The 16,610-nt window shown below is 40.7% G+C and overlaps 1 protein-coding gene across 1 annotated transcript in view; it reads right to left on the bottom strand.

Annotated features, from left to right (window-relative positions):
* Positions 1–1,719: 1,719 nt before the first annotated feature.
* Positions 1,720–16,610, bottom strand: part of ARHGAP29 (Rho GTPase activating protein 29) — a 102,797-nt gene continuing 87,906 nt past the window's right edge. Inside the window, 12 exon segments of the mRNA XM_075833184.1 lie at positions 1,720–4,084; positions 7,128–7,211; positions 8,529–8,640; positions 8,727–9,000; positions 9,681–9,910; positions 10,061–10,198; positions 13,976–14,164; positions 14,388–14,608; positions 14,823–14,921; positions 14,999–15,124; positions 15,220–15,383; positions 15,530–15,720. Of these exon segments, the coding sequence (XP_075689299.1) occupies positions 3,201–4,084; positions 7,128–7,211; positions 8,529–8,640; positions 8,727–9,000; positions 9,681–9,910; positions 10,061–10,198; positions 13,976–14,164; positions 14,388–14,608; positions 14,823–14,921; positions 14,999–15,124; positions 15,220–15,383; positions 15,530–15,720 (2,712 nt within the window). The 3' untranslated portion in view covers positions 1,720–3,200.

Below are 16,610 nucleotides of genomic sequence, written 5' to 3'. Positions count from 1 at the left end.
CCTGGAAGGAGAGTCCTTCAAGAATATCCGTTTAAAGGTTCCTTCGTACAAATTTGCTCCTAGATTTCTCGGTCCTTTTGACATGGTACAACAGATCAATCCTGTGTCCTACAAACTACGCCTGCCTGCTACCCTCAGAATCCCCAACTCCTTCTACGTATCTCTCCTGAGACCTTTAGTTTTCAACCAGTACAGCAAGTCCCCCAACTCTGCAACTACTCCCAGCAGTTCTTCAGATATCTTTGAGGTCAAGGAGATTCTGGACTACAAGAAAGTAGGTGGAAAGACCTTTTATCTGGTGGATTGGAAGGGTTTTGGTCCTGATGAGAGGTCGTGGAAGCCAGAAGAAAATGTTGACACCCCAGCTCACATTAAGAAGTTCCTTTTACGCACTGGACCTAAGAAAAGAGGGAGTAAGCGGGAGGGTTGTGATGCCAGTGGTCGCTGACTGCCGACATTCCTCTCTTACCACAGCAGCCGCGACCGCAGGACTTGTAAACTCCGCTGGCGTCTCCCTTCCCAGGGACGCAGGCGCACTCTGCTCTCTGCCTCTTCCTCCCCCGGACAGTGCCCGTAGGGTGTGCGCACAGGTGTTGGTTCTTAAAGGGCCAGCGCATGCACCAATAAAGTGTCCCCAGCCTATCCCTGGAACACCCTGGACGATTTAAAGAACCCTGTCCACTTGCCCAGTGCGTAAGCAATGTTCGTGTCAACCCAGTTAGTTTGCGAAGGTTCTGTATCCAGATCACCGGAAACATGTGTCTAACTATACAGTATCAGTGTCCAGTCTTGTATCCAGTGTCTGTGACCAGTTCAGATTCCGATAATCCAGCACAAACCAGCTTCTGATAATCCAGCAAGAACCATCTTCCGATTAACCAGCACAAGCCAGCCACCAAGGTACTATTGACTGCTATATACCTGTCTGGCCAGCAGCTACTTTGTTACGCGGAGTAGCCCAGTGGGACCACATTTCCCATGAGCATGAGACAGCCATTGCCCCGCTCCTAAACACACGCGCACACTTGTTGTCCCTGCATGATCAGCAAGATATGATGCGGCCGGCGGTGCACTAATGAGTAACGTTGCCAGCACTGAAAACAGAACATGGGGGTGTTTTGTAGTGCGTCCGCCATGTTCTCTGTCTTCGGTGCCAGCACGGCCACCGCATCACATTTTGCTACTGACTAAATTCATGTGTTACAATACTAACCTGTGTAACCGCACAGCTCCGTATCGAAATACATGAATTAACGGTATTGAACCATTTGAGGGTGCACAGCCTCTAAATCGCATTGATATTTCAATGCATCCTGCAACCCTATTAACAGCCTGCTTTTTTTTTCCGTAAATACGGTTGACTTGCTGATGGCTATGGATTTGTGGACAGTAAAAAAAAAAAACACTACGGTCGTACGCATGAGGCCTCAGTTTGGGTTATTAAACCAGTGGACGCGGAAGCGAATTGTAGCCACAATACAAGGCAAAACTAAGTCTGTATTATGATCATGTGAAAAAGGCCTAACTCTGGAAAATGTAGCATGGACATGCAATATATGGACAGCCTATTACCTTCCTTGGACACATAGTAATGCTTATGAATAGAAGTGGGATGCCCAGTGATCACCAAATCACACAATTATTACTTCATTAACTACTTCATTCATTGTATTTGTTTTTTTGTTTTATAGAATAAAAAAAAAGCTCGGAATACTAATGTAATAAAATACTTTATATTTAATATGAAAAAACCTTTGTAATATACATTTGTGCACAAAACGCTTTTCATTTTAGATCGAGGGTATGGCTGATATGTGAAAATCTTACAGCACAAGCAAGAAAATTGGCCACGAGTGTATAATCTACATTTTAATAAGTTAAAAAGAAACCAAGATTATATAAACCATGAACTCTGAATATATGTTAAGAAGTTAATATATTTGAGTGTAACAGTTTAATTGTATAGAACAAAAAATATATATATATTTATATTTAATACAAAAAAAACACTGGATGCACATACAATGGACATATTTGGTAGTCTTTTGGTTGTAGAAGGTACATTGTCAGGTATATGTTTTTAATATATGTACTTAGGAGTCCAGTGGGCGGTCCTAAAGAAGGATTGACAAATAACGGTTTCCACACTCATACAGGGAAAGCGGTCAATCATTTGGACCGCCCACTGGACTCCTTAGCCCGGAATGAGCAGGAATTGAAATGAATACATTACAGTTATACTGAATAGTTTCCTACAGAATTTTCTATCAGTCTTCTCAGCTCCTCCTGCTCTGTGACATACTCTCTGCAGATTAACCACCATGTTCAACGTCGCAGGTCCCCTTTAAGCAAAAAAGTGATGGTAAATGGAATAGATGGCACAACATTTCCAAATATAAGAATCTTTATACCTACGTCTTTGACTATAACTGGACACATATTGTAAACTTGTAGATTACGTTGTTCATACAGGGACTAAAGTGAGTTGGGATTAACACACCAACTGATGTCTAAAATAAATACAAGGGACCTACATCATGAAGAGAAAGTTGTGCTACATTTAATAAACAGTTTACAGGGGGCGAAACAGCATATCACTGAGGTACTCCGAATTCTCCAGAATCCATCACAAATTGCTGAGTTGTGGAAGGAACATCTCAGCAACCCTATGTATGCCGACATATTTTTTTCCCCATTTTATACCAATTGTGTAATACATTTTAAGTGCATCTTCTCTGTAAAAATAACATTAAAGTGACAACACAGAAACCGGCAACAAATAAAAACAGGAGTTAAAATACACAGATACGATCAACAGATGCATCCTCTGGGCTTTGTATAATATCTATACAGGAGTACATTTTAATTGCACAGATTACATGCTTTTCTTCAGCAAATTCTGCTGCCGTCATAAGAAATGCAATATTATTTTTCTCAACTACTAAACAAATGTACACGAAAACAGTTTGATCCATATATGAATACTGTTTCTTGGTATAAATAAGCATTGACTTTTTATTATATTTCACGAAGTGCACCTTATATTTTTTCAGAATGCATACAAAATAGATGTTTTGTATAGAAAAGCACTTCAGTGTTTTTTTTTGTTCCAGTTAAAAAGTTCATATAAAAATACTTCCGAAAATGGCACATTGGTCTCCTCCATACCAGAGGGAGAGGACTACTCTGCAGTCCTAATGTTACACAAAGTGGGCCTCTCTGTGTTCCAGTTCCTGCATGCGTTTTGGCCTAAGTCGTGGAAACGTTGGCTTCACATCTGTTTGGGAACTATCCTCGGGAATGTTTATTTGTGAGTCTTTGTCTTGTCCTGGAAGGTCAGCTGCCAGATTGGAGTCTACAATAAGGTTTATATTGTTATTATTATTCTGACATTGAGCTTTCACCAGACTTGCCGACGTAGCATCACTTTGAGAGGTCTCTTCACTTGGCTTGGTTTTATAAGAAGGTGGCTTGTAAAAAGTTCCTGGTGGTGGCTGCAAAGTTCTTGGCACCCTGTAAGCGGACAGTAGACTCGATTCTGCAGAGTTACTATCTGTAGTATAAGGCTTGAGTTGAGTTGCAGATGGTATTTTTGGCAGTGTGGCACTTACACAAGTAGTGCCTGAGGGCAAACTGGCCGGGCCACCATCAAGTGCCCTTATCTCTTGTGGCACATTGGTCATAATCATTGCAGTCCTGGGTGTTATATCATACTGTTTATACTGCTTATCCCATGTTTTACGATAACTCTGGGTGTCGTAACATGAAAGTCTGTGGCAAGAATTAATCGTAGGTAAAGATTTATTTTCAGAAACCTCTTCAATAATAGGACTTTTGCCAAGTTTATCGGAACTGGTGACACCCACATTCCTAGAATTCTCGTTCAGCACAGAAGGAGGAAGAAGGCGATCCACAGGTAAACTTACAGGGCGAACTACTGGCTTTGTGCGAGGGGCCCTCAGCTGAACTTTGGGTATTTGTCTGTAAGATTTTACAGGTACAGAGATGTTTGTCTTGGAAAGGTCTTCTGAGCTGCTCCTTCTATCTGCAACATCACCCTCTGAAATAGTTTCCATGTTACAATCTAGGAGAAGACATTAAATATTACATGGTGTTTTGAATCCATACACTTTATATACACATCACTTTACTCTTTAATTAATATCTCACGTTAAAAAGACAGTTCAAACCTTTAAAAAACATTTAGAAGCTTAAACGAAAGAAAAGGTACTGCAGCATTTTAAACGGAAACTTTATAGGTCACAGAAACCCTCAGTTTAACCGGGAGTGTTAGAGTAGCCCAAAACTATCTAAATTAAACAAACTCCCTCCATTTAAGTATCAAAAAAATAAATAAAAATAAAATCTTTCTTTGCAAAGTGCTGCAGCGCTGATTTAGCTTTGCGTCTCCTTCACATCGGCATTCCCAGCCACCCAGCTTTGCAGGGTACTGTAGCCGGCCACGGGAGGCACATCAGAAAAACTGCACGAACGTCAGCCCCTTATCCCACCCTAAACATTACCGCTAGGTTTAAAATGACATTTTGGCCATATTGGGTTATGTGGGCCAAGTGCTGCAGAGCAGGGAAAAATAAATAATATAGAGAAAGGAGAAAGGTACCACCCAGTTGTCAACCTGCTATTCCTATATTTCTAGGAAGAACAGACGGCACACTGCAGAGTTCTAAGAAAATATGTTCCAGAGTGGTTATTTCATGGGGAATACAAGTTATTAATATAGGCATGTCGGAGAGGTCCTTTAAGTGATTGGGTGATCATGTAATATGTGATCATGCCAAGGCCTACAGAGCAGCGCTCTTCTCTAATAGAGACGACACCCCTAAAATCCAGTACTTTGAATACATTATGCTTTGAGGTGAGGTCAGCAATTCATGTTTCGTCTCTCTATCTGTGTGGGGAACAGGAAGATACAGTTTGGGCGGATAGCACAGCTCTTAAGTATATTTGGCAGTGCAGTAAGAAATTCTTATCCATGTAAAGAGATTTATAATTATATTAGAGGTGGATTCATTTAAGAAGGAACGCAAACCATGCAGACAAAAAATGTTGTAACTATGAGAAAAAAAATGTGTTGATAGCAGTGGTCAAATGGAGACATTGCAAAAAGCCAGATACCCTTATTTAATGTGAAAGATCATAGAGTGGACGTAGCAGCCCTAAATTTGCAGTAAACTAGAAGAACAGAAGAGTCACCAGGTATCATACAAACAATTATCCAGACTGCGACCGGTTATTTTACCAGTCCAAAAGTCGGAGATAATAAGTACGGTTTTCTTTTGTAACTTTAATATTGTTTAGTGTCGGATCACTTAATGTGAAACTCAAGCAAGAAAATCAGGTGATTTCCAGAAGCTGCCGGTGGTTCCTTGGATACTGCACTACATCAATAATAAATGTATATGGTTTTGTCATAATGTTGCTAAAATCCGGTCACAGAAGGTCATGAAATCAACCTTGAAATACCGAGCAAACTGCACATAATAGATTATACTTTTCCCAACACTTTTACACAATAACTTGTTTGAAAGAGGAAGCAATTTGTTAAAATCTTTGAACCTCCATCATACCAGTGTTTTCAGGATCTCTAAAGTAATACCTGCGCCTTACCATTGGGATAGGATTGGCCGAAACTTACACCCCATAAATAATAATGAGTCTGAAGAATTACTGGGAGTTGAATGCAAAAATAAAAAAATTGATCCATATAAAAAAAATTGTACCTAATTTTCTGTAATTTCAGATTTTTTTTTTTTTGCTGTGCACTATAAATCATTAATCGCTTTGTACATATGTTACACATTATGGATGTATTCTAGAATGTTGGCGGGACCTCAACCCCATTAAATATTGATTAAGGGGAAAACCCCTTTATCACCTCTCCACAGTATAGGTGATAAGTATCTGATTGTTTTGGGGGTCCGACCCCTGGGACCAACACAGATCCCGAGACGGGCTTACCTGGTCGTTCCTGTGTGCCCCATTTTAATGGTAGAGTGCATGCTCGGCCACCGCTCCATTCACTTTCCCTGGGGCTGCCGTAGACAGCGTCCGACAGCCCCATAGAAAATTATGGAATGGTGGTCGAGCATGTGCAGTACCGTTCCATTCAAATGGGGCGCACAGTGACAGCCAGGTCAGCCTTATCCCAGGATCAGCGGGCGCCCCATCGGTCGGACCCCCACCGATTAGATATTTATCACCTATCCTGTGTATAGGTGATACATATTGATTATGGAAAACATATTTTAAAGATATATTCATTGTATTGCTTTGTATATATCTGCAAAAGGAACAGTCCTGGAAAAGCGTAAAAAATGAATTATACACCTAGTGCAGGGACGGTGGGAGCAATGTATGATGCAATGAGAATCAGAGAAGTCATGTACTGTCCCCTCAGGCCCCACACAAGGCATTACAGTATCTTTTTTTTTTTTTTAGGAGCGTTCCTTCAAATATATAGTGCGTTACTTATGCTAGACAGCTCCGGATGAGGCAAGCAGGTTAAAATCAATTTGGGCATAAGAATCTTGATGCCCATGTGGATTATACATAGTATAAGCATTATCAGCAATAAATTGTGGGTAGGATTGTCTTATGTGCTGCATTTTAAAAGTATTACACTATTGGAAGGGTTTTTTTTTTAGGCTGCAGTCAGACTACGTTCGGAGAATACCTATTAAGAGTATGCACTGTGGTGCGCTGCTACGCTTGACTTCTCTGGCCACCCGTGAGTCTCTCACTTGGGTGAGGAGGAGGCCTATTTGTCTGCACTATTCTCTTTTAATAAATCGTGAGGAGGATGGTTGCAACATATTCGGAATTGCTATTCAAGTAATAAGAGACTGAAGAGGTCTGGAAGGTTGCTGGATTCCTTTTGGATTTTTAACCTCTAACTTATGCATATGTCTAGCGCATACATTCAGCGCCATACTTCCAAAGCGTAAAGGGGGAATACAAAACTGCAGTGGTCTAATAGTAACAAGATGCCACTAAGGAAACCCACAACTAAGATCTTACGGTAGCTTTCAGGTCAAAATCAGAACTTGGAAGAGGGTTTCTGTTATTTACTACTGTAATTGTTACATTACATTTGGCCGGCAACTTACCTTGTTCATCTGAACTGTGCAATGTGAAGACAGGACTGGCTGACTCGGAAGAATCTCTCCTCTCTTCATATTCACTTAGATTTTCTGAAAGACACAATATACATATTTCACCACTAAAAACAAGTGCAAGAATGAGCTAAATATAGAAAAACAAATAACGAAAAAAAAGGAAGTATAAATCGAATAAATGAATCATTTAATAAAATTTCACTTATTTCTATCAATTATATCTGAAGCCAATACCTGCACAGAGTAAGCAGTGATAACAGAACGTAAATCGAACCTGACACAATAACATACATAGGGTATAACACGACTTTCTATATTGTAATGTAACAGCCCCGAATAGGGGGCGAAAAAGAACGCAGTCCTTGATACTGTGGAGGCACATGATGTATCACATGATTACTATCCACCAGTCAGCAGCTCTGAAAAAGATCACGTGGTGCAGCCTGAAACCTTTTTTTTTTTTTGAGGAATCACATGGTGTGTAGGACTATCACTTTTCAGAGCTCCTTATTGGAGGGATCAAATGATACACTATGTAACATAGAATCAGAAAGCGCTGTTTAGTAGATACAATACACTTAGGCCCCATGCACATGAACGTGCTTTTGCGGCCGCAATTCCGCCAAAAATCCACGGGAGAATTGCGGCCACATTCATTCCTATGGAGCCAGGCACACGTCCGTGGTTTTCACGGTCCGTGCATGGCCCTGGAGCCCCGGGCTCATTGAAAATAATGGCCGTGGCCATGTGCACGGCCCGCGTTTCGCGGCTGACACTCCGTGCACATAGGTACGGTCGTGTGCATGAGGCCTTACTCGTAAAGCTCTAAAAAGGACTGTCATAGTGACAGGTTCTCAATAAAAAACCCCAGGACCCGACCAGTCATGCAGTGAGTCACTGGTCCCCAGCACACAAAACTGAATACTGTTGTCATGTGGTGACCTGATCAGGTTTCCACATTTCCAGCGCATATGTAGAAAACGCATTAAATGGCCTATAAAATTGCAGAATTACTGTGCTTGAATGGGGCTGAGTTGCAATACCAGGCACAGCCATGGGGAAGAGTGGCGCTGTTTTTATATATTAAAAAATTTTTTTTTTCCTATGGTCATACGTTCCCTTTAAATGTACGAGTTCTGCTAATGTACATACTGTATCCTGACACATAAGAATTCAGTGTGGCAAAGTATAGTATCATCCAGTATATCATATTTTTGAACTACAAGATGCACCCAAGTGAAGGAAGAAATTAAAAACAAAAAATAACTTGTGTCTCCTTTAGGCTCCTAGATATAGGAACACTTTTGAAAACGTTATAAGGGAGACAGCCGTTCTGGGTCAGCGAACCACAAGCAGTTACATTTCCATAATAATAGCAAACCGAATATTTACCTCTTTCTTCGACAATATCCATACTCTGACTCCGGATTTCTCTCTCCTCCACACCTTTAAAATTGAATGCCGTTTCATCCAGGGAGCTGGCACGTTTTGACAGAACAGTACTCTATAAAGCCGAGAATATTGCATAAGATTACTTTTATACAAATAGAAGACGCTAAACTGAAATAAGCGCAACTATGAAAATCTTACCTCATTCCCCACTGGCAGCGACTGTGACTTCCTTATGTGCTGTGGCTCTCTTTCCTCTGGCCTCTCTACAGGGTTAATCATCTCACGGGACACATCGAATATCTTATCATAGTATGATACCAGAATCTCCACTATACGGGCCTGATATGGATAATCCACAAGAGAAGAAAGTGAGATGGTAGCGTCTGTTTGACGTGGTCTAAGCAGGGTGGGCCCGAATATTATTCCCAGATTACTAGCAGTCATTTTATTTTCTTCTACTTCTTCTGTGACCCTAAATGGAAAGAAAATATTTGCACCACAGTTAAAAGGTTGTTTTTTTTATGTGGAATAATTTTGAATCACGTAGTGCAATAAAAAGACCACCATCACAACATTAGGGGTACGTACATACAACATAACACCCCCATCCATCATATTGTTGGGGCAGCAATGCATTTCAGCTGCAGGGGAACTGTAGTATTACACCGATCACATTTAAAACGAATGGGTGACCATGTAATACAAGGGAGAGCGCTTGAGCAGGAGCCACTCTTATCAGCAGAACACCTTAGTGTCCATACGCCCGAATATTTTATACGGACAGGTGCTGTCCAGTTGGGACCACCCCTTTAAGATTTGAATAGGGTAAAGTCCTTATACCACATTTATATATTCCATAGAAATTGGATATAAACTTCAGGTTTTATATTCTTCTATATTATTTTTTTTCCTGAGAATTTAGTGTGCATGTGTACTTATATTTGCAATTTCTTTCAAGAGGTTTTATAGACCATCCCTTTTTGCTAGGAGGTTCCGCTGACAAGAAGCTGATTACAGGGTGTCGTATCTGCTCGAACACCCATCGATCACCTGTAATCTGTGAGGAAAACCCAGCAGCAAGCGTTTATTTTCTCTGCAGCGCCAAACAATTTCCACTGAAATCAATGGGGTGTTTTGGTGCTGTATAATTACCGGTGAAGATGTCCTACTAAGAACTGTAACGTGTTGTAGTTAGGCAGTGGCAGTTGTTTCAGTAAGTCTTTGATCTTAATAATGACTCTGTTCAGCTCAACTCCAGATGGTTGTCTTTTTAATGGTGGACTACTCGCTTTTGAGTCAACTTCATCAGTGGCACGTTGACTTTCTTTGGCCAATCCAATCAACTCATTGTAAAGACGAAACAAAATCAAAGGTTCCGGGAGCTAAAGAATGGTAAAATAAAGAGGATTTACGATCTCATAATAAATTGTAGAGCTAAAGAAAAAATTTCATGGAACTAATATTATGGCGAGAACACACTCCAAATACAATGTTATTAAAAGGTCTTTCCATGCCATTAACAAATAACATACCTGTCGGAGGTAGAGCTTGAGGACATTACTGATGTCATGCGCGTATAGATCTGACAGTTCCACCAAGTCCTTTCCATTTTCAAATGCCTGGCACAGTTTTTCAACTCTAGACTTTGCCCCATTCACTCGATAAATGCCCTGAAAGCCATAATAATAATAATAATCTCTATAAACAATTTGGGTTATATCTTCAATAATTAAGAATCGGACATTAACCGGTTCCCGACCGCGGGCTGTATATAAACATCTGGCGGGCGGGGTCCTTAAAACCCACGCCATAATGTATTTACAGCGCGGGTTTTAGCTTGCTGCCCGAGCGATCAGGCAGCTGAATGTCGGGTCTCCGGCAGTCAGTGACTGCCGGGTACCCCGAGGAGAGGATAGAAGCAGCATTCGCTGCTTCTATCTTCTCTGGTCACTTGCACAAAGTGCTCAATGAGCGGTGTATATGAATAGAGGCAGCGCCGCTGCATCTATTGGTCCCGGTGATCATGTGACTGGTCACATGATCGCCGGGTGGCGTTAGTGGCAGACAGCTGCTGGGTCTAACTAGACCCAGCACAGCCCTATTAGTGACAAGTCGCTATTCTAGGGCTAATCTCCCCTGTAACTGGAGCTGCTGTGCAAAAGATGAAAAAATAAAAAGAAAGGAGTCCCCAAAGGTCTTTTCTGACCTTTGAGGGACAGACTATAATAAAAAAAAATAAAAAGTAAAACAAAAGTGCAAAAAAAACGATAAATTACACATAGAATACCAGTCCCCAAAAAATGTTCCCCCCACCAATCATATTCGTGACGCTAGCCCAGACCCAATTACCCTAAAACAGACATGTAATATCGAAATTTATGGTAGATAAGGACGATCACAAATAAAAGGTCTATTTTAGAGTAAATCAAAAATTACCAGAAAAAAATAGCTGAAAAGTAAAAAAGCATATTTTTGATAAATAAAAAAAACAAAAAAAAAAAAAAAAAGAAACCTGCATGGTCTACGAAAAAAAAAAAAAAAGCAAGCAAAAATTATGTCGCTAGCCAACAAATAAAAAAGCTATAGCCGTTTAACGAACGCGTGCTAAAAACGGTGTATGGTCCTGAAGGCTCAAAATAGCCTGGACTTTATTAGTGAACTCCTATTTCCACTGCTTTTAGCAGTCTTTTTAATGTTAAAGCGGATCGGTCATCAAACTATGCTGCCCTGTTTAAGAGGACAGGTCCACTCTACTGTACTAGTTTATGGAGAGCAAGAAGCACAGGGAAAGATTCGATTTAAGAATTTAAAAATGTTTAACAGACAAACATTTCTCCCACATAAAAAAAAAAAAAAAAGCCAAACCCGGAAAGTAAACTGTATACATATAGCAAAACAGGGTAACACACTACGTGAAGGGCGGCAGATGTCTTTATAAACACGTACAGGCAGTGTGATCTCTTGGTGCTTGGATCCTCTAGGCCCCCATAGTAAAACAGGGTAACACACTACATGAAGGGCGGCAGATGTCTTTATAAACACGTACAGGCAGTGTGATCTCTTGGTGCTTGGATCCTCTAGGCCCCCATAGTAAAACAGGGTAACACACTACATGAAGGGCGGCAGATGTCTTTATAAACACGGACAGGCAGTGTGATCTCTTGGTGCTTGGATACTCTAGGCCCCCATAGTAAAACAGGGTAACACACTACATGAAGGGCGGCAGATGTCTTTATAAACATGGACAGGCAGTGTGATCTCTTGGTGCTTGGATACTCTAGGCCCCCATAGCAAAACCGGGTAACACACTACGTGAAGGGTGGCAGATGTTTTTATAAACACGGACAGGCAGTGTGATCTCTTGGTGCTTGGATACTCTAGGCCCCCATAGTAAAACAGGGTAACACTACGTGAAGGGCGGCAGATGTTTTTATAAACACGGACAGGCAGTGTGATCTCTTGGTGCTTGGATACTCTAGGCCCCCATAGTAAAACAGGGTAACACTACGTGAAGGGCGGCAGATGTCTTTATAAACACGGACAGGCAGTGTGATCTCTTGGTGCTTGGATACTCTAGGCCCCCATAGTAAAACAGAGTAAAAAAAGGGTTTCTTACTATTCTATACCAAATGAAAAAACTAAAAGATTGAGTTGATCTTACAGATTTTCCTACAGCTATTTGAACAGCTAAAAATCCAGCTCATGGAGGAATTCTAAATGGATTGTAGGACTGGACATTCAATTATTGTCGGCGGACATGCTCGATTTCCCCATTAATGTGCAAATTGGGTTAGATGTAATATAACTCCATGAATGGACTTGTGGTGCCACTTACATTGATGAAAATAGAATCAGACAGAAAAAATCCAACCTGATGATTCATTTTTTCCTTAACAATTGATAGTCTGGTAGCCCCACAGATATCGGATCATCGTTAGGATGATTATTGGCATTTATGGGGGTCTTTATCCAGTGTGTCTACGCCACACCATTGTTTAAAAGGTCACATATTTTGCATTGTACAATACACCTTTTTAGCGATTGCACAAAAAGCCAATCATTTTTCCATTGGGCCCTGTTCACACGGACAGGAATGGACACCGAATTTGGTGCAGATTTGGCACTGAAATCCACCTCCAATTCAAGACAATGGGAAATTTGCCACACTGTTCAGACGTTTCCCGGAAACATCACACCCCTTTTTCTTAAAGTTTGAAAAAGCCCCCATACAAAAACATAAGCCCAACAAAAACAATACAGCGGCAATTTCTAATTAAGCAGCTTTAAAATAGCGCCACAATACAAAGCACAAACACTGCGGCTGGAATTGTAAAAATGTGACCACACACCTGGCAAATAAGAATCGGAACAAAAGACTAGACCGAGAAAAGAAGATAAAGTGTTCTAAGCAGCCTACCTGCAGAACGTTGGCAGAGTTGCTACTTATGCAGCCAATTTAATTTTTTTTTCAATTTTAAAGCAGGCTTATTGATGTCCGATGCCAAGTTTATTTTTAGAGTCGTCAAAAGCCAAAAAAAACAGCTTCTCTCTTTACATAACATCATTTCAGCAATTAAAAAAATGACATAAAACTTCAATCATGGTAAGGAAAATTACTTGCTCTGAAATGTGCAGTCGCGATCGATGCATTCTGCTTCACCCAGCCAAAACATACAAGTTAAGTGAAAAGTCAAGATTCCCTCCAATATCTGTATGACGCACTTCACACTGCGTTTATGGTCTCCGTTTGACGTATACGTTGAGAAAAGCTCCCGCATATATGTTAAACTGAGACTGTGACTGATGCCCAACGGTTGCATCTGCTCCCCATAGGCTAATATAGCCCCGGTGTTGAACGTATAGGTCATGAAAAGCTATTGAAGAGGTCATGACATATACTGTACATTAAATGTATGCCATTATGGCCTATGGGTGACGGATGCCACTGTGTATACTCCTTTGGCCTCTATCGGTGGCAGGAGCTTTCCTGGGTGTATACGTTAAACGTACACTGCAAACGTAGTGTGAAAACGGCCTTCGATTCATCAGTGCATTACACTAGAACACAAATGAATGGCCTTCTGGTTACAACTTTATTTATATGTATTTGAGTGGTTCCTATCTTTAGACTCGCCCTATATATTCCACATTGAACTCCAGAGATGTAAAGAAAAGGATAAAAGGTCCGGATTTCCTGGCATAACTATATCTGGTAACAATATTCCTAACATCAGTTTCCCAGTATGTAATACCCTACACTTCTCAATATAGAAGACCTCCTCTGTAAAACATTATAACTAGGAGATTGGATGTACAGTTTGCATATTTGACTGTAAAACCAAGAAATAACATTACTTATGAAAAAAGGGATGGGCGGCATCGGTATTATTTTTATTTCAATCAAGCAATAGATGCCCAATTTGCATTTAATTTCGGAAATCCCTTACCTTTATAGACAGTGCTCTGCTCTCAATTTCGGAGGTACACTTCTTGATAATAAAAGGAATGCCATCAGAAGTGTTCTTAGCGGCCTGAGTAAATTCCACTCCAAAGAGATGAAGTCTACCATGAAGCTTTTTGTGTCCACACTGAATGGCTAATGTTTCCAGGCACTTCTTATGGCAAGCAAGAGAACACTGCAAGAAAGAAACACTTTAAATGGGCTGTTGTCTCTTTTAGCAAAGGCTAATAAAAACAATTGTGTAATCATTGACTTAAAGCAATGGTGAAAATAAGTCTTGGGTGGGACGGGAAATGCAGTAAACCCATACAGAGCATGTACAAGAGAAGCAATGTCCCATAGCCTTGTATTTTTTTTTTTTGTCTGGTGCCAAAACCTGAATTACTGGCTTGTCTTACCTCCTCACACTCAGCCCCATGAAATACCACTAGACTGTCGCACTCTCGGCACTTGGAGGGGGCTCTTAGTTTTCGCAGCTTATGTGTCTGGGCTGCTTTGGACATTATTGTATTCCGGAAAGGTCCAGGGGAATTGGCAATCTCGGAAACAAGGTCATTCAAGCCTACAAAAGGAATATTTTAATAAATACACAAATATCTTAAAAACTTACTGGAAGAAACTCATAAATATGTATAATTGATTCTGCAATATACTTTAATGCCTTTAGGGTCAAAAACACATTTTCTAAATCATCAAAATCGAACGGACAGATTTGCTCAGCTCTCATTACAACGTGCCTTGTATAAAAGATCATCTAGTAACATTTTCCTAATGCTTATCAAACTTCATTCATCAATATACTTAATGCACAAACAAATACCAGACATAATTACCGTTATCTGAAGGAGATGGCGGCTCTCGCTCATCCAGATCATCAGCTGATGACATAGTTCCCGTGGATGGAGTTCTAGGAAGGCGTCTTTTAAAGTCTCCTGAAATTCAATAAACTCCTAAATACATGTATTTTTACACAGATGGTGGTCAAGAAATTACTAATACTGAAATGTACCTGGACTAGCTGATGGAGAGTCCATAGAACGCGACTCACTACTGCCCCCTGCACTCTCAGAATCACTGCACATGCCTCCGCTCTGGTTACCTGTAGACCACGACCTGAATGGCGGACCTCTTATTGCTATAAGGCGAAGAAACCAGAAGAATTGTCACACGTTACGAATGGAAATGGCCAGTGGCAAACAAATATATATAGTCATAACTCAGACAATATACCCTGAATATCAGTGCTGCTGCTAGATCGCTTCTGCCCAATCTTAGAACGATTATAGAGAGGACTCCCAATCTCTTCAGGTGATTGAACGGGATATTCAGCTGAACCTTGGGACAGGTTTCCATGTGATGCCCGGGTACTATTCTCTTCTCCCTTAGACATAAGCCTAAAAAAAAAAAAGGGTAGGATTTTTTTTTTTTTTTTGCTTCTTTCCCCCCACAAGAAAAAACAAACACACATTCTGCAACAATGCTGACCATGGCAAAATTTTAGTACATACAGTATTGTCCTAGTATCACATCATGTACTCACCGCCCAATCTGTGCATGTGAAGCTTCACAAGACCCTACTTCGATGCCACAATCATCTTTGGGCAGGTTCTTCACAAACTCTGAATACTGCTGGCCTGGCTCGTAAAGTTTGGCATTCTCACAGAGGGTCTGGCAGTTCACAGGCAGTGATACCACTTGGGCATGCTGCATCTGGAATAAATTCACTGTTGCCTGCTTACGAAAATGGATTAAATATATTAGAAAGGTTTTCACGGCACAAACAACTTACCTTAAACTATGAAAAAAAAATATTCAAGTTATATAATGTATATCTAGGCTAACAGTACATCTCTGCCACTTCATCAGGTCTAGAACGTAAAGTCAAGAGCAACCTATTTGCGTCAGTGTTATGTGGCACTGCAGTAGTTCGACCTCCCAAGAAACAGCAGTTGGAGAGTAAGGCTAATTTCACAACTACATTGGGGCTTATTCATTGTTCTTCTCCGTCAAGAGAAGCAGAACAAGCGAAAACCGGAAGCAACGTTTCTGTTGCACCACGGACACAACCAGCGGCCGTTGGAACCCATTGACTTCAATAGATTCCGTTGGCTTTGTGTTCGGGTGTCCGTGGTTTTACTGGAAACAATAATGCAGAATGCTGCGCTATGGTTTCCGGTAATCTCTGCCAGATCTGCGACGGAAGGCCCTAACAGAACCTCTAACACAGATGTGAACAGAGCTTAATAATCACTATTGGCCTAAACACATTAACATCTCCTATATATAATTTTGTCGCAAAAAAGTGGCAATTCCACAGTAAATCAGTGGATAAAACACGCACGTGTTACACGTAGTTTCTCCCAGAGAATGTCAGTCGATGTAACTCTATTGCATTGCCAAGAGTGAAATCTCCGGATGTTGTAGATTTAAAATCCACGGCCTGCTCTGAAATCCAATAGGATTTGGTCTCCTAATTTTTTTTATTTGAAAACCCCTTCCACACATCCTGTACTGTAATTGGTTGCAGATTTGTGTGCAAAACCTGCACCGAAACTCTGCAACAAATCAGCCATGTATGAATGTAGCCTTAGATTGCTCTATGATTACAATTTTCTGTAAAA

Source organism: Rhinoderma darwinii, chromosome 7 (assembly GCF_050947455.1).
Source record: "Rhinoderma darwinii isolate aRhiDar2 chromosome 7, aRhiDar2.hap1, whole genome shotgun sequence".
In the NCBI taxonomy this organism is placed as follows: domain Eukaryota; kingdom Metazoa; phylum Chordata; class Amphibia; order Anura; family Rhinodermatidae; genus Rhinoderma; species Rhinoderma darwinii.
Note: the sequence above shows the minus strand (reverse complement) of the source record. Positions and strands in the feature narration are given on the sequence as shown.